This window comes from Giraffa tippelskirchi, chromosome 9, assembly GCF_054371585.1.
Source record: "Giraffa tippelskirchi isolate mGirTip1 chromosome 9, T2T-mGirTip1v1.2.pri, whole genome shotgun sequence".
Lineage (NCBI taxonomy): Eukaryota > Metazoa > Chordata > Mammalia > Artiodactyla > Giraffidae > Giraffa > Giraffa tippelskirchi.
In genome coordinates this window covers 161,497,122-161,523,007 of record NC_137283.1, presented here as the reverse complement: position 1 = coordinate 161,523,007, position 25,886 = coordinate 161,497,122, and the positions used below count along the sequence as shown (strand labels likewise).

The following is a 25,886-nucleotide window of genomic DNA, read 5'->3' as shown; positions in this document are numbered from 1 at the left end:
AGGTCGGCAGTGGTGCGGTCAACCCACAGACCACCCACCCTGCTGTGTGATCTGGACCAGTCACAAGTCTTCCTAACTCGGTCTCTGCCACTGCGGAAGGAAGACCTTATCCCCCAACTCGAGGTCCCTGGTAGCTCTGAAATTCCATGATCTTCTGGCACCACTTTAGCACGCCTTACACTCAACTGCATCTAAGAAGAAATGTTTCATATTTCTCCCAGTTTTTTCCACATATAAGTCTCTTCAAACACTCTTTGTAAATGAGTTTTCAGATGCTATAAAATATTATGACATTGAGTTAACGGAAAAGTTTCATATAAAAATTGCATAAAAGTTTGCTTTTTACTAGCGTTTTCTTTTTAATGTAATAAATACATGTATGTTGTGTATTTTTCCTGCAAGCATCTGAAAATGACCAGGTGATTATGCCCCATCTTTACAACAACTCGTCCTGCGCTAAAGTCAAAAGCAAGATATTTAATATCCACTCCCTTTTCCACTGTTGATATATAATCATTTCAATCCTGAGGCCAGACAGATTTTTACTTTGAAAAACTTCCTTGCTCTGAACTTCACTGTTGTAGCACTCATGCGCAAGGATTTCAAGGCCAGCTCACATCCACTGCATGGCTCCCTTTATACACATGCAGGCTTGTACACAGGCAAACACATACACCCTTTCCTTACAACCATGGCCATATAGCACAGGACCACTTCATGAACTTAACTGCACTTTCATGTTTTTCTGAGACTTCAACCTCCTTGAAAAGCATCCAAATTGATAAATTCTGCTTTAACATAAGTAATGCGATAGAAAAAATAAATAAAAATAAACTGAATCATTTCACTAACCGCAAAACTTAAGTTTAATAAAATATGTAGGTTAGAATCAATATATGAAACAACAATATAGACATAAACACAATTCTGTTTATTTTATTAGATTTGACAGGATTGCTAGGTTTTCAAATGAGTTTCTGCTTCAGGAAACTGAGGAAATGTTGAGAACATTAAGTACAGTCATCACCTTGTTAATTACAAGAATTTTGGATAAATCACTTAACTTCGACAAGCTATGTATTTGTTAAACTCTTGACAGATTTACTTTAAAACACTGTCAAGGATAAAGCAGAGAAGTAGACTCCTTTTAAGAGAATTAAATTTCAGTTATCTGAAATTTTCAATTTATCAGTCTTCTAAGTAATGACACTTTCAACTTAGCTTCAATAAACACCTGTGTCTTAAAAACTGCTATTTGTGTTAAATTACTGTAACGGCCCATGTTTACACTCAGCTTTCCTCTAAACTAAAACCATTCAAATAGTCCTTATTTATCCTGAGCACATCAAAGCAGCGCTTAGGGAGAAGAAATCTTTCATATTCACTGTGCAGAGTACAAGACATATATATCTGCTGAATGTTGCCTTTATAGGTAACTGACTGGGGGAAGGCTCACCTATGTAATTCCACAAGTGCCAAAACGTGCACACGCTGAGACGAACACTGACAGGCCTTCCCTGCCGGTGGACCGATACCCTTTGGATGAGGGCTGGCTAGAAACTACTGCTCAAGTAAAGCAACTGTATCTTCCTGATTCTCATTCATCCCAATGGTAGCAAAATAAAATTAAGCTCCTTGAGGGCAAGTACTGCAAAAAATACTGTAAGATTTCTAAAAAATACCATTTTTAAGAAAAATATGTGTACCTTTTTGTTTCTAATTACCCAAAACCATCTTCTTAATCCCGTATTTTAGAGAAACTAGAAATGAACGTATTTTAGAGAAACTAGAAATGAAAAAAGAATTTTAAGTGTGAACCTATTTTTTAATTCAACAAATATCCGAGATCGCACATATGCAGGCTACGAGGTGGCCACTTTGAAGAAACTATTTCTAACAGACAAGAGAGACAGATGACATTACAAACCAGAGACAGACCAAAAATGAGGTGAAATTACAATATTAAGTATGATGATAACTATATAGAGAGTAGTACCTAACACAGACCAGGGGGTTATATTTACAGTCAAATATCGTAACAGAGTCACACTAACAAAACACACTGTACTATGAAAAGTTTAATGCTATTTTTGCTTTCTGTTAAATGAAAATAAACCTGTAAAAACAACCTAGCTATTTTGAGTCCCAACACTGAAATGCCAATTCAAAAGAGGGATAAGTATTTCCTAAAAGTTCTCATTAAGAGAAAAATACATTTTTGCACTTAGAATTCACACTGAACTGTCTTCATGTCAAAAAAAGAGGGGTGGGAGAAAATGACAAAGTCCTGTCAACCATGTAAATAAAAAATCAGCATATAATTTTAACTATGACGTCTTGACATGGGCCCATGCATTAACCCCTTCCCTTGACCCTAAAATAGATCCTTGCATATCTCACAATAGCTGATATGTAAGTAACAGAAAACTGTTCACTGAGCTCCAACTTTTAAGTAATCAAAAACTAAAACTTAACAATAGCATAGCACTTCCAACATCTCCAAGAGAGTAAGGCCAAGTTTTACTTATAATTGCATCATTATAAGTCAAACAAAGTACATTAACAGCATTGAATTCTCAAGTAAATTAAAATGTGGTTCCAGTCAGATTTTTTAAAGTTGCCCTTATTATCACCACTGGTGTAATTCTCTTAATACCAAAAAAAAAGTCAAAAAACAAAACAAAAACCTTATACTGGCCTCAAAAAAGGAGCACCTGAATCATGCTCAGGAAAGGGAAGAAGGGGTTCACTTCATGTCTTTTGTTGCAGGAATCTATTTCCCTTAAGAATGAAGCCAAAAACCATTTGTTCTTATGAAAAACGGATGCATTTCAGCTTCAGGATTGTGACTAGTAGGGGGATAACAACAGGAATAAGATGTGTACAAAGCATTAAAAAGATAAAATTAACTTGTTTCACTTGATATTCTCAAAGCCATTTAAGAAAAGGTGCTCATACCAAACACACTAGCAAATGTGATTAGCAGAGACCTATTTCTATTAACTCAAGTACATTATAGTCTTGAGACTACAGATTTACTACAAAATCATGTAAACTGGATAAAGTTAAGAAAAAGAAGTCACCTGCATCATAGTATGTACAAACATTTTATATACACACTCTGTCTACAGAGAAGTTAAGCTTCAAAAGTACTGAATAAATGTTGAATAAATGACCCATGATACAAATTATCATTTCCATTATTACCTTATTATAGCTGCTGACACCTCCTGGGTGAGGAGAAAAAAGGATAATGCAAAAAACTGATTATGAAAACTAGCTTTCTTCTCATTACCAATAATGCAAAGGTTTGTGCATACAAGAACACAACCTTTGCTCCTAAAGAACAGATTAATTACTTCAACTTAAAATCAGTTTGTCACAGATATTAATTATTGTCAACAATGCTTCTTTGAAAAAAACCCAACTATAATAAACTTATATAACAAAATTCCTCTCAATACAAAAAAATAACCATGTAATTTCTAAACTGAGCAAGATTTCTCAAAAAAAAATGAAGTGTAGGAAAACTAAAAATATGATACATTCAATAATGAATGCATAATGAATGGAAACATTTAACATTGGAAAATGTTTAACTAGCAAAGCCAAGTTTTAATTTAAAATATGTTTTTGCCCTCATTTTCAAGGGAGAGGAAACAGGGAGAAAAAATAAACTGAGGTCAAAAAGAAAATTTACATCTCTCCTCACCCCCCAACCCCAAAAAAGATCATGAAAAAGCGAACACAAATTTTTCAGATCACTAATGTGAACCCTAACACATTTGCTTTTTCTGAGCCATGCACTACTTTTTCAGTTATTCACAATAAAAAGATTTAGGATAGCCGTCCTCAAAAACTATACCATATATTCACATTAATTTTTGTATCTGCCTAAAAATGAAAACTCAAAACCTAATTTTAATATCTCTAGATCTCCATTTCCCCCTGTTTGGTATTTTTAAGTAGAGTGATTTTATTTTTACTTTTATGCTGTCTCAATTCTAAATTGCAATACTTTATCGAAACAAAATTTGCATTCAAATACTGTTCCTGCTTAAGTTTCATTTTCACGACAAAGGAAGGTTTCCCAAAAAAAAAAAAAAAAAAATCCCTCTTCTTTCCCTGGGATAGTCCCAGGGTGGTTCCGTGGAAAACGTCTCTTTAAAAGAAGAGCAGTTTAACACTTTAAAACCTCAAACCTATCTGTGATCGTCTCTATCTCAGTGGAAGACTATCAGAATTATCACCTGATACTATGTCTTTCATGAGACTGGTCCAACCTAGAATGCATTCAACAACCTAAAAAAGCAACCATGCTAAATAAAGTTACTTCAGAGGAAACTCTGACACCCCCTCTCCTACCCCCCCCCAAAAAAAAACAGTAAACAAAAAAAGATTGGTCACAGTCCACAGTCAAAATATAAACTACAGGTTAACTTGGCATAAAATTAAAATGCTCACTCTAAAGCATTCAAGTTTTAATCAACCAAACGAAATCTAGAACACAAAAATCCCAAACGTGTAACTGGCCAAATAAATATTCTCAAACTGACCAGGAAATTTTTTTAAAGCTTACTTTTGAAAAATATTTCAAAATAAAATTGCTACTCATTCAAAACTTCCAATTATCAGAAGATACAACTACTGTCAGTAAGTACAATATCTTGATTAAACTAACCACTGAAATAAAATTTAGTTTTCACTAAATTTAAAAAGAATTCTTCAGCCAATCATATGGACAAAGGAAATTATAATTCCTAACCACAAACAAATAGATTGATCTGTTTTGGATAATGATAGGCCACAAAGGGAGTAAAGGACAACGTGCCAAATTTGAGAATCAAATCACCCAGCACAGATAAAAACGTGATGAACTTCAGAAATCAATATTTTTCATAAGTCAAATTAAGTTTATAATAAGGCTAACAATTACAGGAAGCGGCTTATTCCATACTAAGGAATAACCCCTTTTCCTCCCTGTTTGTACTGGTCTGATAAAAAACAATCAAACTTCCTAGTCATTATGCTGTCCCTTTTTCAACATCCTAGCTACTATACAGGAGCAATCTTTATGCTGGGGAGTTGAAAAGGCTAAATAAAACTCAACACAGACTGAGACAGAGATGGAAGTAAACCGTAATAAAAATAAAAAATACGTATTACTTAGACTGTTTCCTCCTCAACCAGTGGTTTACAACATTTAAAACTCAAACGATTACTATTTCCAAACAGAGAGAAACGAACAAACAAACCTTTGTTAGAAATAATGGACATAATTGGAATTCTAGATTTAGAAGATTAAAAATTATCACGCCAAAGGTAAGAACCAACTTCAATTACCATTTAGAGATTTCAGGTCAACATAACAGTACAAATGAGAAACCGTTCAAAACTAGTCAGAGAAACTCAAATTATTTACTTCAAATAGTACAAATGAGAAGAAAACATTTCCAAACTTTTTATAATCTCCTATGCTGTCTTACTGAATCCAACATTTTAATTCAGACTGCAACTTAACTTTAACCCTAATATAATCAAAGCTTATTTGCATTTTAATGACTATAAAGGATTTCTTCTATATAACTACGCTTAAAGAAAAAGCTTAACAAAAGTTTTTACGACCGCTACTAAAACTTTAAATGCATCAAAATGTGCCAAGAAAAAATAGCGTTATTCCTTCCATAGCGCATGTGAATTCATGAAATCACATGAAATGTGATAAAATTGTTCCGAAGTGTCTTCAAATATATATATGGACACAAAATGACAAAATGACCTATGATTTAAGTTTCAACTAAATTTAATATAGATCAGGTAACTGAGAATGTTACACATTTTGCTCCAAACATCTCTTATGCTTAAAAAAATAACTGGCGCCCCTTAGCGCCCACAATTGGAAATACTCAATTTAAGAGTTCCAGCAATTTTTTTTTTGACATTCCAGAAAGTTTTCTGCCTCCACAATCTTTCAAATGCCAACACAAATAGGAAAAGCAGAACCCCTTAAAGGCACAGCTCAAGTTTTCCCCAGAACAATTTGATATGAACAGATTTGCTGTTTCAACAATGGGGGAAAAAAACGCCCATCTCAATGAGATCTATCTACTGCTGTATGTTTAACATATAAGCACACACACACACAAAAAAAAAACAGTTCACAGTAATATCCGACAGTTTTCTACTTTTCGAGTTGTTTCTGAGACTTTCATGGTAACCAAAGCTCCTGGGATGCTTCTTCAACCACCTTTTATCACGCAGATATTTCCGATCTTTTGTTCTTGCGTGACATTCCAGCTCCCCAACCTTCAGATTCCTTTCTCCCAGCTCTGTTGTAAAAATCTTTCAAAACCCTTGCGAAAAACCTACAATCCAATGTTCATCGCTATGCAGCAGTTTTCCGTTTTCTTCAAACAGTCCTCCCGGAGATACTTCTAAGCAGGAGAAAAAAAAAAACTCCACGCTATTCAATTTTCAAAAATGACCCCCTTCGCGGTGGTCGCCTTTCCCCCGGGCGGCCAGGAAACGCCCCCGGACGGGGACGCTCCGGCCCAGCCGCGCCGGCGGACCTCGGGCAAGCCCTCTCCGAGTCGGCCGAACGAACCTCCTCGGCGGTCCTCGCTCCTCGCAGCTCTCCGCCGACGAAGCTCTGCTGCAAACTTTTGCTCGCTTCGTCTTCGCCCTCTCGGGCTCCTTGGTTTCCTGTCCTACACACCGAGGCGGCCGCGGCCCCGGCCCCGGGGGAAAGCTCTCCGCCCAAGTTCTCTCCAAGTCGGACGCCGCCCGCACGCGTCCTCGCGGTATTTCGCGTTCACCGCCCCCGAAAGTGAACTTAAAACTCCCCGACGGGGCTCGCTTCCCCAAACAAAAGGACAGGAAAGTGCTTTCCGCTGTCATCTTGTCCTCGCCTTCGGCTACGGCGGCTGTACTTTTGGTCGGCTCTGGATGCCTTTCAATTCACCCAGCCCCACGCTCCTCGGTCCCCTCGAGTATTTACAAGCTGCGCAAACTTCCAAAAACAAAAGCACAAGCCCCACTCGGGAAACGCCAGGACCTCCGTTGGGGGGCGGGGGGTGGCCCCTCCGGGAGCGGCCCCGAGGCCGGTGTCCTTCAGGCGCCCGCGAGGCGCGGGGCGGGCGAGGCCGGGCTGCTCCCCGGGAGGCCCGCGGAGCTCGGGGCCGTCGCGGAGCTCGAGGCCGGGCTGGGAGCCGGCGGCCCCGCAGCCACCCCGAGCGCACCCGCCGGGGCGCCAGCGGCGCAGGGCCGGGCCGGGGTGAGGGAGCGCAGGGGGGGGGGGGCGTCCCGCCCGCGGGTCCCGCCAGAGCCCCGGCCCCGGCCCGCCCGCCCCGCGCCCCCCGGCCTCGGCGCCGCCTCCGTGCGCCCCGCCCGGGCCTCGCCTGCCCCGGGCGCACGGTCCCCTCGCCGGCGGCCGCGCGACCTTCCCGCCCTCCCCACACTCCGGCGGGCGTCGGGTCCCGGGGAGAGGGGCCGCCGCCCGGGCGCGGGCCGCGAGGGGCCGGGCCGGGCAGGACTCACCTTCGTCCAGCAGCCGCTCGAGGTGGTTGAAGATCCCGCAGAAGTTGGGCAGGCTGCTCATGAGCTTCTTGTCGTTCATCAGCTGCATCAGGTAATCTGGGGTGGGCTTCGGCTTCTCCTTCGTTTCCATTTCCCCCACCATATTCCAGGCTCCGCAGCTCACTCCGCCCGCCGCCGCCGCCGCCGCCGCCGCCGCCGGAGAGGGAGGGAGGGGCGGGGAGCCCCGGCAGCCGGCCGCTCGGGACTCGGCGTCCCGCTCCGCTCCGCTCCCGCGCCGGGCGCCCGGGCGGCCGGACCGCGCGCTCGCCGCGCTCTCCCCGCCCCCGCAGGCACTTTCCGCCCGCGGCCCGACGCGCTCCCGGCCCGCCGCCGCCGCCGCCGCTCCTCGGCCGCCGGCTCGGCGCGTCCCTCACGAGGCCGGCGGGCGGGAGGCGGGTCTCCGCGGGCCGAGTGCGGGCGCGGGGCTGCTCGGCGCCGGACGAGGAGGAGCCGGGCCGCCGCCGCCGCTCGCCCGCCCGCTCTCTCGCTCGCTCGGCTGGTCGCGCCCGCTCGGCCGCCGCCGCCGCCTCTGCCGCGGGCTCGGGGTCTCTCTGGGCTGGTCCCCGCCGCGGCCGCCTCTCCGCTGCCGCTGCCGCCGCGCTCTGACTCCGCTCCTCCTCTTCCTCCTCCTCCTCGCCGCCTCCTCCTCCTCACTCACTTGGCGGCGGAGTTCGCCTCAGTTCAGGCGGCGCTGCCAGCGGCGGCGGCGGCGGCGGCGGCGCGGGGGGAGGGGCGGCGGCGCGGGGAGGGCCGGGGGCGGGCGGCGGGCGGGGCCGCGCAGGGCGGCCGTTAGCGGGGCCCGGCCGGCGCGCTCCTCCTCCCGCCGCCGCCGCCGCCGCCCCCCGCGGCTCCCGGCCCAGGCGCCGCTGCCGCCGCCGCGCCGTCTCCCTCAGGCGGCCTGAGGGGAACGGCGGCGGCCGGCGTGACGGAGGCGGGCACGGCCAGCCCGGCCTGGGCGCCGGGCCGGGGGAATCGCCGCTTCGGGCGAGCAGAGAGCGGAGGGAGGGGCCGCTGGACAGGGGAGGGCGCCGAGCGGCGGGGGCGCTTTGGACTGGGGTGTGGGGGGGACGAGGGGTTCCGGCCGCGCCGGCTCTTCTTGGCGGGCGCGGTCGGGCTATGGCGTTAGGGGGAGAGGGGTTTCCAGCGGGACGGGCTACGACATGTCAGGGCCGCGCTCGCCGCCGCACGGCCCCGTCCCTTTCCCCCGTTACTATAGGTTTTTTAAAAGCCACTCAGCCAACCTCCCCGCCCCCACCCCCACAAAACATTTTTTTTTTTAACGTCCTGTTGCTTCGCGGGGGGAATTTCAGGGTGGGCGTCACGTGGCCCGACACGTAGCCGTGAGGCCCGAGAGCGCGTGCGTGCGTGCGTCGAGGCCGGCGGCCACGCCCCTTCCGAGGGTCGCCCCGCCCCCGCCGGGGCCCCGGGAGCCAAGGGGGAAGGGGCGGGGCCTGCCACGCGCCTGCGTGGGGCGGGGCGGGGCGGGGCCGGGGAGGGGTCGCGCCCGGGGGAGGGGGGGGTCGCGTGCCGGGGTGGGCGGGGGTCCTCGTGTGGGGACCCCCCCACCATCGCCACCACCGCGCGGTGGCCGGGCCGTCGAGCCCGCGGGGGCGGCGACGTAGCGTAGTCTCCGCTCCCGGCCTCCGGGCCGTCCTGCGCCAGGACAGGTTCCACGGTGGGCGCGCACGGCGACCCCCCGGGCTTCTGGCGGTCGCCTCCGGCCTCGAGGGTCGCGCGGCGGGTCCCCCCCCACACCGTGGGCGCTTCTGGCCCGCCCGACGGCATGGCCGGGTCGGTGTGGCGGGGTCCGGGCGTGGGGGGGTCCGCGCTTCCCTGGTCCCCAGCCCTCCCGAGAGCCGCTGCGGCGAGGCGGGCGCACCGGCGGGACCGAGTCCGGAGCGGATCGGGAGCTCCGTCCGCAGCGCTTCGCGACGGCTTCGGTGTCCAGTAAAGATCCCATGCAGCCGCGATGGCGAGGCGGACCGAGGAGTGGGTGCCTAGGTTGGAAAAGCGCAAAGTCAACACTGGTATTTGCACACATGCAGAAATAACCGTACACTGGGCACGGGGGGTTTTCCTGCAATTTCAAACATTTTGATTTCTTTGGGAAGGAATTTTCTGAACTGCCACACTGCCGTTTAAAAAATTTGGTTTGCAGAATGTGGTCAGCCACCAAATCTGCATCTGCATTTTATTGCAAGTCCTTTATGACATGTTCAATTGATAATGTATACGAAATAATGTATACAAAAACCGACCATTGTATGAGTGACATGCTGAAATAGTTTCATGTCCGTAGTCATGTCTACCGTGTTCTAAATAAGTTGGTTTGTTGGGTGTTTTTGTTTGTTTTATAAAATTTTGTTTCAGATTCTGAGGAACACTTTTTGAGTTGTGTTGAAACTATTAAATGCATTTCAAACAAAAACTCAAGTGGCAAGTAGCTTCTGGCCTATTCATTTAAAAAGCATAAAGTGAGTTTGCTTTTAAAATCAAGCTAAGTCGATAGAGGAAATGGAATTGCTTTGCTAGACAAAGTTGAAAACATTAAACATAAGTATTTTAAGTTCACCAACACCCATAATTGTTAGTGGAGCTATAGAATATTCACCTGTGCTGGGCTTAGTCGCTCAGTCTGTCCGACTCTCTGCAACCCCATGGACTGTGGCCTGGCCAGGCTCATCTGTCCACAGGGATTCTCCAGGCAAGAAGACTGGACTGGGTTGCCAAGAATATCCACCTAATTATCTGTTAAAGGATGAATATTCTAAATGCAGAGAATAGTAATTTAATCAAACGCTGTTGTCTCTTCAAAAACTAAGGTAAGGTGTGTATCCTTAGTAGCTGGCAGAATGATAGGTGGGAAGGGTTTTGGTACTAAGTTATTCATTTGACTCTAGTGTAAAATGTTCAGTCTCCGTAATCTGTTCACTTCTTTATTAAGCTCCTAGGCCTTGTGCTGAATGTATATCTCATTTAATTTTTAGTTCAGCCTTGTAACTTAGGTTATGCTCTTAGCCCCATTTTTACATAAGGGGAAACCCAAGGAGAAGGAGATTAAATAACTTGCCCAAGATTATAGCTCCTGAGTCCTAGGTCTGGAATTCGGATCCAGTTATATTTTATTCTAAAGCCTGTGTCCTCTGCCCCTTTACTAACCCCATGCAATAAGGTCAGAACTTTTGATGGTGTTCCACTATTTTTGACCCATAGAAACTGCAGTTTCATATGACTAACTGGTTCTTACAAATCTTGATGAGCCACATCAGAGTTAAAGAACAGTGATAGACAGTTTTCATTTCCTATGTATCAAATCCCTTATGGTTACACCGTTTGACAATAGCTGCTCTGTTCTGCCTTTTCAAATATTTGAAGGTAACTTTTCTGCCCACAATTCTTCAGTGGTCCCCCCACCACAGATGAAAAAAACCCAAAGATCTTACAGAGGCCTGTGGGTCCAGGTGCTCTGGCCTCCGGCTGCCTTGGTGACCTTGTGTTGGGCTCTTCCTGCCCCCATCCCCTTACGTTCAAAGTCCTACTCCAGGACTTTACTTCAGTGTTTCCTCTCCTTGCTGAGTTTTTCCCACACATCTCTCAGCAACCCCCACACACACTTTTTCTCAAGACTTACAAGAGAAGGCTTCCCTTTCCACCCTATATAAAATAGTGTATGCATGTACTTAAGACACACACACCTACCATTTGCTATCTGCTTACCCATCCACCCCTCTTACAGTTCTCTTCATGGCTTTTATTTCCACCTGACACTGTCTTTGTTGTTGTTCAGTCTCTCAGTCGTGTCCGACTCCTTGCGACCCCATGGACTGCAGCACACCAGGCTTCCCTGTCCTTCACCATCTCCTGGAGCTTGTTCAAACATACGTTTGTTGAGTCGGTGATGCTATTCAACCATCTCATCCATTGCCCCCTTCTCTTTTTGCCCTCAATCTTCCCAGCATCAGGGTCTTTTCCAATGAGCTTGCTCTTCCCATCAGATGGCCAAAGTATTGGAGCGTCAGCATCAGTCCTTCCAATGAATATTCAGGACTGATTTCCTTCAGGATGGACTGGTTGAATCTCCTCGCAGTCCAAGGGACTCTCAAGAGTCTTTTCCAACACCACAGCTCCGATGCATCGGTTCTTCCGTACTCAGCCTTCTTTATGGTCCAGCTCTCACACCCGTACATGACACTGTCTACCTGTGCGTAAATTTGTCTGTCCCCTCCGCTACACTGTGAGCTCCTCGAGAGCAAAGACTTCACTTTGTTCTGTTTGGAACTCCCAACCCCTCAAGACTGAATGTACATGTAGGCACATTAAAAATATGTTCCAAAAAATATTGAGTACTTGTTATGCACCAGAAACTATGCAAAACCCTTACCTACATTAGTTCTTGTAATCCGCAGAGCAAACATCTGGGGTGGGTGTGAATAGCCAGATTTCAAAAAGAGAGAGAGTGCTTCTTTAGAGCAGTAAGTGGCTGGACCAGGCGCGGAACTGGGTCCAGACAGGCTGAGGCCTCCCGCCTGTCCGCCAGTATCCACAGTAGCGCTTCCTTTTCTCTCAAACTCCTGCTTGGCACATATTTGATGTGTATGTATTACACCATTAATTACACAACAAAGGACAAGTACAGTGAGGAGCACAAATTCTTGGGATACATCGCTTGCCTTGCAGGAGCTTAAAAAGCTAAAACAACGTGGGAAAGACTTTATATTATTACAAAAACATCTTTTTTATATTCATAATAAGATACAACATATTTGTGTATTACACAGTAAGTTACAATATATGTATGGGTGAGCTCCCATTTGAAGATCCTTATAAAACTTTTTTCACTGTGAGAAATTATGGCATGTAATATTGCTCAATCACTGAGTTGTGTCCCACTCTTTGTGGCCCCAGGGACCATAGCCCACCAGGCTCCTCTGTCCATGGAATTTTTCAGGCAAGAACACTGCAGTGGGTTGCCATTTCCTTCTCAAGGGGACCTTCCCAACTCAGGGATCGAACCCGCATCTCTTGCGTCTCCTACGTTGGCAGACGGGTTCTTGACCACCAGCGCCACCTGAGGAGCCAGGCAGATTCTTTACTGTTTGAGCTACCCCGGAAGCCCGTGTCATCTAATTTGTTGACACTGAAAATATTCCCACATCTATCAGTAATTAACCACGAGTGGAAATACACTTTCTGTTCTCTTAAATTTGACTGGCGTTATTTGTTGCCATTCTTGACATTTGAAAATAGAAAGTTACAGTATTTTTTTCATCAGCACCATGGAGTTCTCACAGGAACTAAAATGTTTCTTGGACTTAGCCATCAGTCTTTGATGGCTTTTTCTCCTAAATATTCTTTTTTTAAAAGCCTTAATCCTTAGGGAAGGGAAGTCGCTCAGTCGTGTCCGACTCTTTGCGACCCCATGGACGTAGCCTACCAGGCTCCTCTGTCCATGGGATTCTCCAGGCAAGAATACTGGAGTGGTTTGCCATTTCCTTCTGCAGGGGATCTTCCCAACCCAGGGATCGAACCCAGGTCTCCCGCATTGGAGGCAGACGCTTTAACCTCTGAGCCACCAGGGCAGTCCCTCTTAATCCTTAGATCATCCAAAAAGGGAATGGACCTTTCCCAATATCGTTGTAAAGTTTATTTATCACCTGAATAGATTTTTTTGAGTATCCTTTTAAATTGTGAGATGGTTTATCAGCTACTGTTTAAAAGGTTGAAAATGACACATTTTAAGTGTGAATATCTTAATCAACAAATATTTGATTCCCCGTTACATCTAAATGCCTGTCATCAACCCTAAGGCGCTTACAGACTAAGCTGGGAGCTAACATCACGTCCATATGAAAAGTTAACCAGGACCGAGAGGATGAGTAAGACGAGGTGCCTTACAAATGGAAATGAGGACCAGCGCGAGTCTGCACGGGGAGCTGAGTTTCCTGTCTTGCTTGGGGAAAAGCAACAGAACTGAGGGAGGGCATAGCGAAAAACTTTGAAAATGGGAAAGTATAGACTTACAGACTCTACAGTAGGAGTTTCCGTAAAGAACAGGAGGTGCCCGACTGTGGTGGGCCTTGAGTATCGAGCCAATGTGTTCCTAGAGAAGAGCCTTGGGAATTGTTTTTAATACCAAAAAAAAAAAAGGGAATCAATAAAATGGTACGGTGGATTCCTTCAGTGAGGCATATTTATCTCTGTTTAGCATAAATATAGCATTTGTAAAATAAAAGGCACTATTCCCATCTAATGTTAACTGTGCCATCTTTTTAAACCACTAACGGGATCCTTGAAAATGTAATACTAACACTGGATTTAAACCTCTGCTGGGGTAAATGTTAGCCAGTGGTATCGGGTTTCTACTCCTCTGACCCTAAAGGAAACTTGAGAGGTAAAACCATTCCCAGCCAAGATGCAGGCCCTTGTGCCATGCAACCCAATCTTCTTCGTTCCATATTTTGACAGAAAGTAACTAAAATACAGTTGTCTGTTAATTATAGGGCTATGAGAGTGAATTGAATACTCACTGTGTCTTGATCACCTTTCCAACATTCAAGGTTTTATGATTGCAAAACGATTTCCATAGTGTTTCCCTGAGTTGGGTTCACGTGTTGTTCTCCTTTAGGATCTGGTTCCTTCAGGATGAATCTGTGGTTAAATTTTTTTGACATATTGAACGGATACTGTGTAATTCCTAATCTGTGCATTAGTTTTAAATAGCTCATGTGAGTGAACATTTTAGGAGCATGGGAAGTGCCTACCCATGTCCCAGCCGTTTAGTCAAACGCCATTATCCTTTACTGAAATTGAGCTGATGATAGACTAAATGTTCTGTTTTTCCAGAGTTTCTCTCTTCCGTATTGTACTTTCTAAACTGAGCTCCCAGTGGGACCAAGGAGACAGAGGGCTGTTTACTGAGTCCCTAAGAAGTGCCAAGCACTTCAGTTACTACCTCGCTGAGTCCATAGCAGCTCTGAACTGATTCTTACCCCCATTTCGTAGTGAAGAACCAGAAGCTCAGAGAGTTAATGAACCGACATGACTCATCACACAACTAGGGGACGATTCTGGGGACAATGTTCAAACCAGACCTTCCAAGTCCTGAGTGACTTCCTCCAGCACCCTGCTGCCCCCTCTATGACTTAAACTTCGGTGCCCTGAGAAGTCTGTCTTTCCATGGCTAAAAGGCTGTCGTCTCTAACTCGGCCTGTCTTTTTTCAATGTTCTAACCAATAGTGATACTGAAGCTTTTCAAACGTTGAGCTCGTCTGTCTGATTGAAATACTGCTGGTGTCACATAGAGACAGGAATCCTGGGCTGGGTATAAAAAGGCTTTGTCAGTTGTAGCCGAAGGAGCTGTGCAGCACTGAAGGGGGAGCTCGGTCCCTGAGAGTTGAGCTGAGTGATCTTGGATGTCTCTAGAAGTTCTGAAATCCTGTGACTCGGTATAAGGCGTTTTCATCCACATCCACAAGGACTCTGTTGTAATTTAATTTCTGTGCCTAAGATAACCTCGTGTACAGATGGGTAGTCTCACAATAGCAATAAGAAATGTATTTTAAAATCTTAGCAGTCCAATTTGGTACTCCTTGTTGAAATAAAAAAAAGTTTTTAATTTTAAAAAATCCAAAAAGTGGATTTTTGTTTCCCGTAAACAATACAGTGCATTTGACTAAAAGCCTTATTTTTATAATTTCCAAAGGGTTAAAACCAAATCTTCTCCTTTTTAAAAATCATATTACAACCTAATAAAAGCAGAACACTAAAAATTTGCATCTAGAGTTCCTCGTGGAAAACTTATACTGGGAGAACATAAAAATTCCTAGAGGGTAGACTTCAAGGCCTGTTGCTCTTTCTGCTTTTTAAATGCTTTACAAGTAATCTCCTTTCAATAATTATTTGTTTGAATAAATGAAACAAACAAAAAGAAACACAGACATATTTGAGCTCCAGAGAAGGCAAGCAGCTGTTTAATCTCCTCACACCTCAGAATAATTACCTAAGTAAATAGTAGCATCTGAAAATCCTTGCCCTCAGTGACCGAGGAAACAGAAGTACAGGGAGGGGCCACAGTGTCTGTCACTGTGGGAAGAGCTTTTGCAACGTGATGCAATGGTTCCTAGAGTGTGAGATGGTCTCAGACTGCAAGAAGCATACTACTTGGGACAATGGGCCCATAGTATCCACGGTCCCCTGAATCTGTGGTACCTCTTGATTTAATATTGAAGGACTTGTATAGCAATGATATTTTATCAGAGGCACTTTATTTAGATATAAAATTAAAAGCAATTATTCACAAAAAATTTTAATACACACAAAAAAGCAATTATTGGCAACACTGATATTCAACACCCCTTAAAACATAGTTACTGCTCTGAGCTCTTAGCCACATGAGCGAGCCCTTCTCCCAGAACCCCCAGGAATCCCCTGACCCTGACACCTGGCACCCTGCTCCCACCTGGCCAGCAGGCTCTCGCCTCATCTGAGCACCTACCATACCAGTTGTTAAAAACATTTTCAATATTACCTCTATTTGTGTCAGCTTATTTACGTGTTGGAAGGTTGTTTGCTTCACATCTTCATGTCCATTAAACTTGAGTTTGCTAGTTTCTACTAACTGCACCTAAAATGGATAGCTTTTTTTTTTTTTGTCCAAAGTATGTATAAGTTCTCTGAGCACATATCCAAAATTAGAAGAGTTCTAGAAATCGTATTTACTGGGTTACAATGAAATACCAAAGTCTTCGGTCTTATTTTCTATTTTTCACTAAATAATGCTTTTATAAGCAGGTTTCCAGAGCTGAAAAATGATGACTCATCCTCTTTATGGTGAACTGTTTATATTTCCCACCAAAGAAGAACGGCTGCCTGGCTTTCTCCCCAGTCCTATCAGGCCATTCACATACTCTGGCTGAACTGTCCAAGTCAGACTGATGATGACAGCATTCACTGTTTCCTAAATAGTCTATTCAAATCCACGTGTAAAACTGTGTCACAGTTCCCTTTTATAGATCTTCAAGGGCCACCAACTTGATTAACTGGCATTAATTACACTGAAATTTTCTCCATATCCATTGGCAGCACGCATCATTTCTAGGTGGAAATAAAACATAGCGTAGTGAAATGAGTAACATGTTTTGTTCCCCGCGGTTCTAAAACCAGTGCCCTGTATTTATAGTGTGCGCCTGGAATGAAGTCAGAGCGGGAAGTTGCCTGCCAGCACGGTGGCTCACAGTGGGCAGGGCTAGCGTCATCTCCCCATCCAGGTAACTATCAGGAAAGAAGAGAGAATATAAGGAGGAATCCAGAACACGAAACTGTTAAATTGAGAAATGAGGAAAGGGAAGAAAGACTCAGGTTCACGGGGTTCAAAGACGGTCTGGTAAGCTGTCCCATCAGCGGACAGGCCAGCAGTAATCCACCACCCACCCCGGGGACCAGCCTCCTCTCCAGCCGCTTGGCTGCTGGTGGGCGGAAGCCCCAGGCCCTTCCCTGCACCAGGCTCCTTGACCTCCAGGGACCGATGGCCAGATTTGACCTTCTCCTCTCCCGCAGCTGACCAGGTCTCTGCATTTTGGCCTGTGCAGTGCCTGATTTCACAAAGGCATGCTTTCACTTAATCACCCGGGCCTGGTCACTCAGCTAGAGCTTCAGAGCGGACACCAAGTGGGATCGGAGGAGCTGGTCATCTCCCTGTCAGGGCTTCGAGCTCGGGGCCTGGTGGGGGGGGGGGGCGCAGAGGGAGGCCTTTCATCTCTAGACTCAAGACGGTGAAGTATTTCCTTCTGCACAGTGAACATATGAAATCATAACACCTTGCCCAGCCATGGAGTGACCTGCCGAGCCGTGGGAACGCTTTTCTCACGGATGATTTGTAGGAATTCTTGCACCCCCCATGCAGTGCAACACGCCCCAGAACATTCACCCTGAAGGGTTTGCCGGCCGTTAGAGGAGGCAGCTGAGGACAGGTGTCTAGACCAAGAGCCGAGGACGCCCTGGCACTTACCAGCAGCTACGTCAGCTGCCTCTGACTCTCTTCTCCTCTGTAAAAGGGGACCGTGGAACCCGAGGAGGTTGTCAGGATTCTGTGAAGGACTGAATATGAAGCAGAATCCCGGGAGCACAGGAAGCTGCCTTAAAAACTGACCGGAGTAAGGGCGAGATTTAGCTCTTATTTATCCACGCACATGTGTCTTGGAATGTGTGTAAACATGTACATTGAAACTATATCTGCAAAGCTCAAAAGTAGTTAGTCATCAGTTTCCTATCACTTCCCATTGCACAAAACCGTTTCCTGTTCCCAGGACTGCTGACACTAGGAAGCAAAAGGACAAATAACCTGATGAAAAGGAGCCTTGATCCCCGGCTGGCTGGGTTGTCAGCTGCAACCCGGGAGATTCAGAGCTGGCCTGGGGCCTCCATGCTCTCCCAGCCGGGTGGTAGAAACAGCTCTGCAGCAGTGGGCAGATGGGGGACAGGGGGGGCTGTCCCCTCCCACCCTGTCTCCTGGTCACCCAGGCTGGGGTTAGAGGAGGGACCTGGGAAGAGCCTGCCTTCTGGCGGGAAAGTGCAGGAGCTCCCACGGTACCTGCAGCAACCACCATTCCACTGAGAGTTGAGGGCCGGCCCAGGGCTTAAAATATGAGGTATGGGCCACTGTGGGCTGCACAGAGCCAGGTCAGGGGCTTTCTCCGGTGCCCAGCATGGGCGGCTCGAGCCAGCAGGCACAGCTGAGTGAAGGAGTAGGGGCATCTGCCCCACCGCCCGCTGAGCAAAACCATGCTTCCTTACGTCCCAGCAGACATCGCTAAGCAAAACAATGAATACCACCCTCGTTATTTAAATCAGACATCACGGGGAAAAAAAATAGTTCATGTTTTGAGGAACTTAAAATCACCAAGTAGGGTGGGAGGAGGCAAACACTCACAGCTGGCCCCTGCAAGCCAGTCTGTTGGATCACACATGAAGCAACTGGAAGACCGTGGCAGCACTGGGTTCCCGAGGTGAACTTGACCTCTGCAAGTGAACCTCCAGGAGCCTCAGCGTCAGCCAGAGTAGATCTCTGAGACCAGGATGTCCACTCCCCTGGGATCTGCAGGGCTTCCCTGGTGGCTCAGAGGGTAAAGAAGCTGCCTGCAATGTGAGAGACCTAGGTTCGATCCCTGGGTTGGGAAGATCCCCTGGAGAAGGGCGTGGCAACCCGCACCAGTATTCTTGCCTGGAGAATCCTATGGATCCTGTGGATCTGTCCTGGGGCTGGGTGTGTAGCCTCCAAGCAGTTTACCAGTGGAGCCAACACTTCCTCTTAAGAGGTTTTCAGGGTAGCCAAATGTAGCCAAATGGTTTCCAGCACATCATTTTAGAGTGAAGGCCAGGACACATGAATCAAGGTGGCTGAAAAAAGAATCTTTCAGATAGACAATTTTATAATTGTGAGTCCGGCTTCATAGTGAATTGCATGCCCCTTGTAATACTAATGCTGAGCAAAATTTACATGCATCATCATGTTTTCTTATTACCAGGAGGGCCAGAGTTATTATCAATAGATTCCTAGGGGGTGTGATTCAGTCTGAACTATAACTGGATCCCTGACATTGTAAGGGCTTGATAAGAATTTTCCTCTGGATATCTCGGTTTTATAAAACTGGTGTATTGTAACTTGTATACAACAATTATGTACTAAGCAAGGGTCAAGCTATAGACCACAGCAAAAAACTCGTCTCCTATTTTTAGACCAGATTTTCCCAAGGCAAAATCTCGACCACATCACTGAGCTGTGCTGCAGACCACACAGATCTGGGCTCAGGGCTCGGCCCTCTCTCCGGGGTGTCCCCTGCCCCGCTCAGTCTCGAGTTCAGTATCTTGCCTCCCTGCCTGTGCCTTCTCTGTTTTCCTCTGTCATCTTGGTCAGAGGTGTCACTTCCTATCACCCCAGCTGCCTCTCCACGCGGTCTTAGAGGGGCCATGAGTGACTTTAACTGTGAAACTTGCTGGTACGATGTCACGGACTCTTGTATTCGTGACTTCAGCTGTGTACGTGAGCACCCTAACGTGCGCGTCCCATCACTTTGTTCTCAGGGTCTGTCTCTGCACTTTCCAGATGGGAAACTCTGCTGGGTTTCCAGCAAATATAGCTTTTTTTTTAAAAAAAATGCTTAATGTAAGATTTGTCACTGTCATTGATCCTTCATTTGAACCGTCTTCAGGAGTCTCAGCTTTGCACAGCATTCATTAACAGCGTCATTCTATAAAGGCAGAAAAGGGCACTTGCATGAGAAAGAAAAGAAACCAAGGAAACAACTTCCAAAAGGCAAATCTGCCAGGAAATGAGCTGAACAGCAGTTTCAGTTTTCAAGTTCAAAACACAAAGCTACCAGTCCTTGCCTGCTAGCTCAGTCTTCAGCCCATCCGTCTCTCAACCCAGAGTGCTCCAGTGGCTCTGGTCTTCCCATAGACCTTCAAGTTCAGGTCGGTTGGAGGTGGCTCAGAGGGCTTTAAGAGTCTGTGCTGTTATTGAAATTGTTGGTGAGATCTACACTGTTGAGGAAAAAGTCCTGGTTAACGATAGCAACATATTAGAAAGCATTTCTGAAAAGAAAAATAAAAGGGTCCTCAGACCTGTCATTTCTTATTGGAATCTAGTTATTAAATTGGTGATTAACCTCATAAGACTAAAAGAAATGCTGTCATTCACTCTATGTTCTCCTTCCTAAGTGTCCAAAGGAATATCTTCATGGTAATTAAACCTCATCGTTGGTGTTGCCTGGGCCTCATCTGCATAGCAGCCAGAAGCTTCCAGGGTCCAGCAGTTCCTATGGACAGTGCCCCCCCACCCCGCTCTGCGACACTAAGCCTCAGGTGATTTCAGCTGTCCCATGTCTCTGATCCCCAAATCCTTTCAAAGGAGATTTGCAAAGCTTGTGTCTTTCCCTCCTAATTTACCGTCAACTGCACTTGTAATAAAGAGGTAAGCACATGCTCTGGCTTCTGCCTGATACTGACGTGAAATCCGCCTTGATTCAGATGCCTCCCGGGTTTGAGAGCTAAGTCCTAGAAGAGGCCGAAGGCCACCAGCTCCCCCAGCCCCCGCGTCCCCAGCCGGCCTCTCAGCCCGACCTGTCCCCCTCCTCCTCCCGGTTAGCCCAGGAATCGAGGCCGTTCACTTCTCCTGTCCAGCTCCTCCTGGGTCCTCCACCAGCTCCGTCCATCCTCCCCGGGGGCCCACAGAGCAGAGCACAGCCCTCAACCTCCCCTCGTGCCCCTGGCCTCCAAAACAAACACCAATAAGGAAAAGCAGAAAGAGTTTTCATTACAGAAAAGTCATTGTAAAAATTACAAACATGGGGAAAATTACAAGGTTGGGAGAGACTCTCAGGAAAGTCCACCAGGAGTGCAGAGCCTGACCTCATTTACATTTCAATGAAGACCTGGGTCAGCCATTTCCGAGACTTCCGGAACACGCTTATTAATCTCTCCCGGAGGGACGGTCCCTGGGACACCTCCTCATTATGGGGGTGCTGCCCTAGTGCCTGGGGAGTCCAGGCCCACTCTCTGACCCCCGACAAAGGCACTCCATCTCCTGTCTTCCTTCCCCTCCAAGGCTTCTCTCCTGGGCTTGAAGCTGCCGGTTCGGACTTTCAGTCTGCCACCGGGGTCCCTAACAGAGCCCCTCTCGGTGGAGGCCATGGGGATCTAGCCTTACCTCCACCCCCACACGCACACCCCAGACTCCCCGCTGGACCCTCTTCACTGACCTTGCACTTGCTTCCCTGCTTCTCTGGGCATCTCCATGACCCCTACAGAGCACAGGCCGTGGGGCTCTTCGTCAATGAATTCAAGCTGGCCCAGCAGGGTGATGCTGTGATGAAAACCTCCGGATCTGCTGTGATGCCGGGCAGACCCCATGAGCTCAGCGAAGCTCAGTCTCCTCGGCTGCAAAACAAGGACCCTGACAATACCCCCTTCAGAGTGTTAGGACTGCCCTAGTGGCGTGTGCTTACAATGCAGGAGACCCGGGTTCGATCCCTGAGTCGGAAAGATCCCCTGGAGAAGGAAATGGCAACCCACTCCAGTACTCTTGCCTGGAAAATCCCATGGACGGAGGAGCGTGGTAGGCTACAGTCCATGGGGTCGCAAAGAGTCAGACACGACTGAGCAACGTCACTTTCACTTTCACTTTTCAGAGTGTTACCATGCAGATAAAGTGAGACAATGATGATATAGCCCTTCGCCATGCTGGGAAGAAAGCAGTCTCTCAATGCATGTTGGCTATTAGAATTATTGTCAACATCCAGTTACTGCTCCTAGGGCAACTGTCTCTGTTTCATGCATTGATATGAGGCATCGTCTCTGAGACAAAGTGAGTCACTGTCTCTGCATTCAAGAAATTTACATGGTGGCAAAAGGGAGGAGTAAACTGAAAGTTACAAAGCAATGGACTTTTGGTGGGATTATGATTGAAGTCCTTCAGGATGTGGAGCAGCGAGCTATGAACTCAGCCTGAGGCCCAGGACAGGGGAAGGGTGCGAGGATCCTGGTGGAAAGGTGGTCCCTTGGGAAGGTGACCTGTGCAGACGGCCTTGACGGTTCGTCCTGCCCTGGTGTGAACTTGGCTGGTTCAACAATTGCTCTGATTTAACGAAGGGATCCAGGCCCCAACAGCGGTCCTGTGGACTCAGTAGGAAAGAGCCTTCTGGAGCCTCATGACTTCCACTGTTTCCTGGCACAACTTTTACAAACATCACCTGTGTCGTTAACCTGTTTTGTATCAAATCCTGGTTCCAACAGTTTCTTGTTTTGCGACCTTGGGCAAGTTGGTAACCTCTCTTGTGCCTCTGCTTCTTCATCTCAGGTTGATGAGAGGGAAGGTGTGAGCTGATATATGCAAAGCCCCTGAAACGACCCCTGGCACAGAGTAAGAAATAAGTAACTTCTAGTATTAGGCCACTACAAGTGTCTCGATCTGCAGCCCATTTGCAGGACAGTGGTGACTGATGAGGCAAAGATCAGTAGCGGTTCATCAAAATGATTTCCTCTTCTTCCTGGGCACACAGCTCATCTACACTTCCCACCACTCTTGAAGTTACGTGTGGCCACGTGACTGAGTTCTTGTCTCTAGAATACGAGGTGAGGGGTGTCCTCCACCACGGTCTGTCCCTCTGGGGCCTGTGGATGGAAACTTTAAGGTGTGGGTCCCAAAAGCACTGCCTAGAGAAGGGCCATTTCAACAGACCTCTTCACCTGCACAATTCTGTTACCTAGAAAGGAGACATTTTTATTGTAGTTAAATTAATATGCATTTGGCTAGCATCCTAGCTCATCCTTACCAATACAACTCATGAATACTGAGCTCAATGAAGGATCGATTTTGTAGTGAACCGTTGGAGCGATAGCTGTCTACTCAGCATACTTCCTCGCCCCCTCTCCACCTTTCCGTGAAGACCCCCTTATAGAGTGGGAAATGTATGTGATTTTGGTGTGGTTTAATACCTCTGCCACCCTCAGCAGGGCACACAGGACTCCCCACCCTTCCCATAGAACCATCGGACCCAAGGCAGGCTAATCAATCATCACCACCACCCCCACTGAAATGTCAGGAAAACAGGACTTCTTGGTGGTTGTGGGTGAGGATATTTTAGGGATGTAGTGGCCACGGTGATAACTGCTATGTGGGAAGAGCGCATCAAAAAAAGAGGCCCACACAGAGGAGAGTGCGCCAATATGGCAGAACGCTTCCTTACTACACTCTTTGAGATCCCACTTTTGTTATTGTCTGACTCATGTTTCCCAGTCACCTTGGTCAGTGAGCCTTTTTGGTTAAGCTAATTAGAAACCTTTTTTTCCCATTAAATAATAATAACGACTGCAAGTTCCCAATTTACCAGCGTTGCCCCTTCCCCTAGTTCCCTGAGTCCTCTGACTCTGCAGGTTCTCTCCAACCACCCCCACCCACATTGGCCTCAAAAATCCTCTTGATAATCCTATCTTCACATTATGCAAACTATGAAAATTCCTTAAATAATTAGTGATGGTAGCAAGCATGACTTCCACTAAGGAAAGAAGAATATTAGTCACTTTCATGTGATCTCAACTGATCATCCTCATTCTTAGGGAGACCGTCTCTATGTTCTACAGAAACAAGATTCCATTAAAACAAACTCAATCGGACTGCCCACATTTTTTTAAAAAAATTAAGTTTAGTTGATTTACAATTTTCTGTTAATTTCAGGTGTACAGCAAAGTGATTCAGTTTATATATACATATATACACACAAAGAATGTGTATGTGTGTATTCTTTTTCAATTCTTCTCCATAATAGGTTATTACAAGATGTATTTTTTTAATTGCACCTAACTTATATTAAAAATTTCTTAAAATAAGTGGTGAATTTGGGGGTTGGGATGGCAAATTTTCTGCATAATATGTTACCTTGTAATGGAATTTGACCAATAACACCTAAATATGTCCAAAGATTTGCAAAATGGGAAATAACAACATAAATTAATTGAATTTTTTACAGCTGGTTATCTTCCCGGCCTTCACTTCAGTTTTCAGTCAAGTGTTGTATGCCCCCAATATTTGGTGGAGTAATTCTATAAAATATGAAATCCAGTTTTTTGTCTCAAATAATTATTGGGTAGTACAAGGTTTTATCTTTGACTTTTACTTTGAAATTTTTACTTAAACCAATTTCTTATACAAAGGAGCGTTTTCAGAAGCTGTTAACTTTCACTATCATTTTCTTTTATTTTGGTGAAAACTAGACAGGCCATTTGGCATCCAACTTTTCTTTCCCCATATTCCTTCCCAGGCTTTGAGTTCATTGGCTCAGGGAAATCACACTTAAGAGAAAAGACTTTTCCAGCTTTATGTCACTTCTTTATCTTTATCTTCCATTCTTCCGTGCTTTGCACACCCCAGTCCCTTCCAAATCGAGTGCCAGGAGTTCTAACTCTATATGGGGACTTTAGGGACGGAGTTTAAGCAAAAAAAAAAAAAAATGCTGTTCATGTTAGGGGAGGGGAGAGTCTGGAGTTGTTTAATATGTACAGAAGTTCTGTTTGGGGTGATGAAAAAGTTCCAGAAATAGACAGCGGTGGCGGTTACACAACGCTGTGATTGTGGTCAATGCCACTGGATTGTACACATAAAAAAAGGTTACAATGGTAAGCTTCACGTATATTTTGCCACGCAAAAAAATCTCGTCCATACTGCTTGCCTCGTGTATTTGCATACATCACTAAATAGAGAGGCATCGTTCCCATATATAGCAGCGACGAAGAAGAATGAAGAAATCAAATATAAAGTGTCCAGCAGTTTCGTGGCTTAGAACACCACAAGACAGAACAAAGCGCACACACCCTGCGCCAGCTGCCTTTGGAAACCGCTCTGTTTGCTCATGCGCAGAAAAAAGCCAAGCCTCGCCAGGGTATTGACAAAAACAAGATGAATGACCCCCTGGAGACCAGAGGGTTTGTATTCGAGTTTCCATCACCTTTTCATCCTTTTGTCCCTCTTGTTGATTCACATGCAGATTAACCCAGACCAACTCCTCGCTAAAGACGCCTTTTCACTCTCGTTTGGAAGGTAGAAGGCGCATCTAAATATTTATGAGGCTTTTCCTCCCGGGTTTACGATGCGCTCTTGTTGGATGTTGAGGAATTACGTTAATGAATGCGCGCCTGCACACCCCGACACAGAAACCAGGCAAAGGGGAAAACACACACACAGGGCTTTGTCGGCGCTCACCGAACAGTTCCCATGAAAAGGAAGAAAAGAGGGGGAGAGGAAGGGAGATTTAAAATCTGTTGCCAGGAGAGAAATAGATTGTACAGCTCAACACAAAGGCAGGAACCAAGTTTCATCTTTGCTTTCAGGAGTTGCAAATATAACTGTGGTGTCAAGTCGGTACAAATGTGAACTAAAACATGATTGAAAAATGAGGGCGGGCTGCCCCGCTATTCCCACTGATGAAGCAAATTAAGGCCAACGTTTCCATATTGGAAATAAGTCTTTTATTAGAAAACAAAGAACTGGCCAACATTTTCTTTCAATACATATTCCTTCAATACAGACGATTTGAGTATGAATGCATAAGAAGGTTGTCAGAGTTTATATTGCACTGACCATATAGAATGCCTTTTTTTTTTTCAGTGCCCGGTAGATAATGTTTTCATTAGACGAGCTAAATTCTACTTTAAAGTGAATTCACCCTAAATGTGTTTGCATGGAATGACATCTAGTTATGGTTTAGACTCTAAGTCATCGTTAATTATAGGGAATCTTTATGATATTTTAATAGATAGAATAA

At 46.1% G+C, this 25,886-nt stretch overlaps 1 protein-coding gene and 1 long non-coding RNA gene across 17 annotated transcripts in view; both read right to left on the bottom strand.

Moving 5' to 3' along the window:
* The window catches only part of QKI (QKI, KH domain containing RNA binding), a 153,587-nt gene extending 141,437 nt beyond the window's left edge, over window positions 1-12,150 (bottom strand). For 6 of the 16 annotated variants that reach the window (XR_014063875.1, XR_014063876.1, XM_081524455.1 and 3 more), the window contains exon 1: window positions 7,537-8,179. Coding sequence is in view for 7 of the 16 variants with exons in the window: in XM_081524455.1 (XP_081380581.1) it covers window positions 7,537-7,678 (142 nt within the window). In the remaining 9 variants the exon portion in view is untranslated. Of the gene's footprint in view, window positions 1-6,247; window positions 6,847-7,536; window positions 8,180-9,454; window positions 9,573-10,186; window positions 10,343-11,956 lie in introns of those variants that run through there. The other 10 variants (XM_081524461.1, XM_081524463.1, XM_081524464.1 and 7 more) reach the window with 8 other exon arrangements.
* A 6,678-nt stretch (window positions 12,151-18,828) lies between these two features.
* Window positions 18,829-24,948, bottom strand: LOC145520421 (uncharacterized). The gene is made up of 3 exons (XR_014064457.1): window positions 24,005-24,948; window positions 21,330-22,832; window positions 18,829-20,112 (listed from the first exon to the last, which is right to left on the bottom strand). It is a non-coding gene; the product is annotated as an uncharacterized LOC145520421 (long non-coding RNA).
* Window positions 24,949-25,886: the final 938 nt, after the last annotated feature.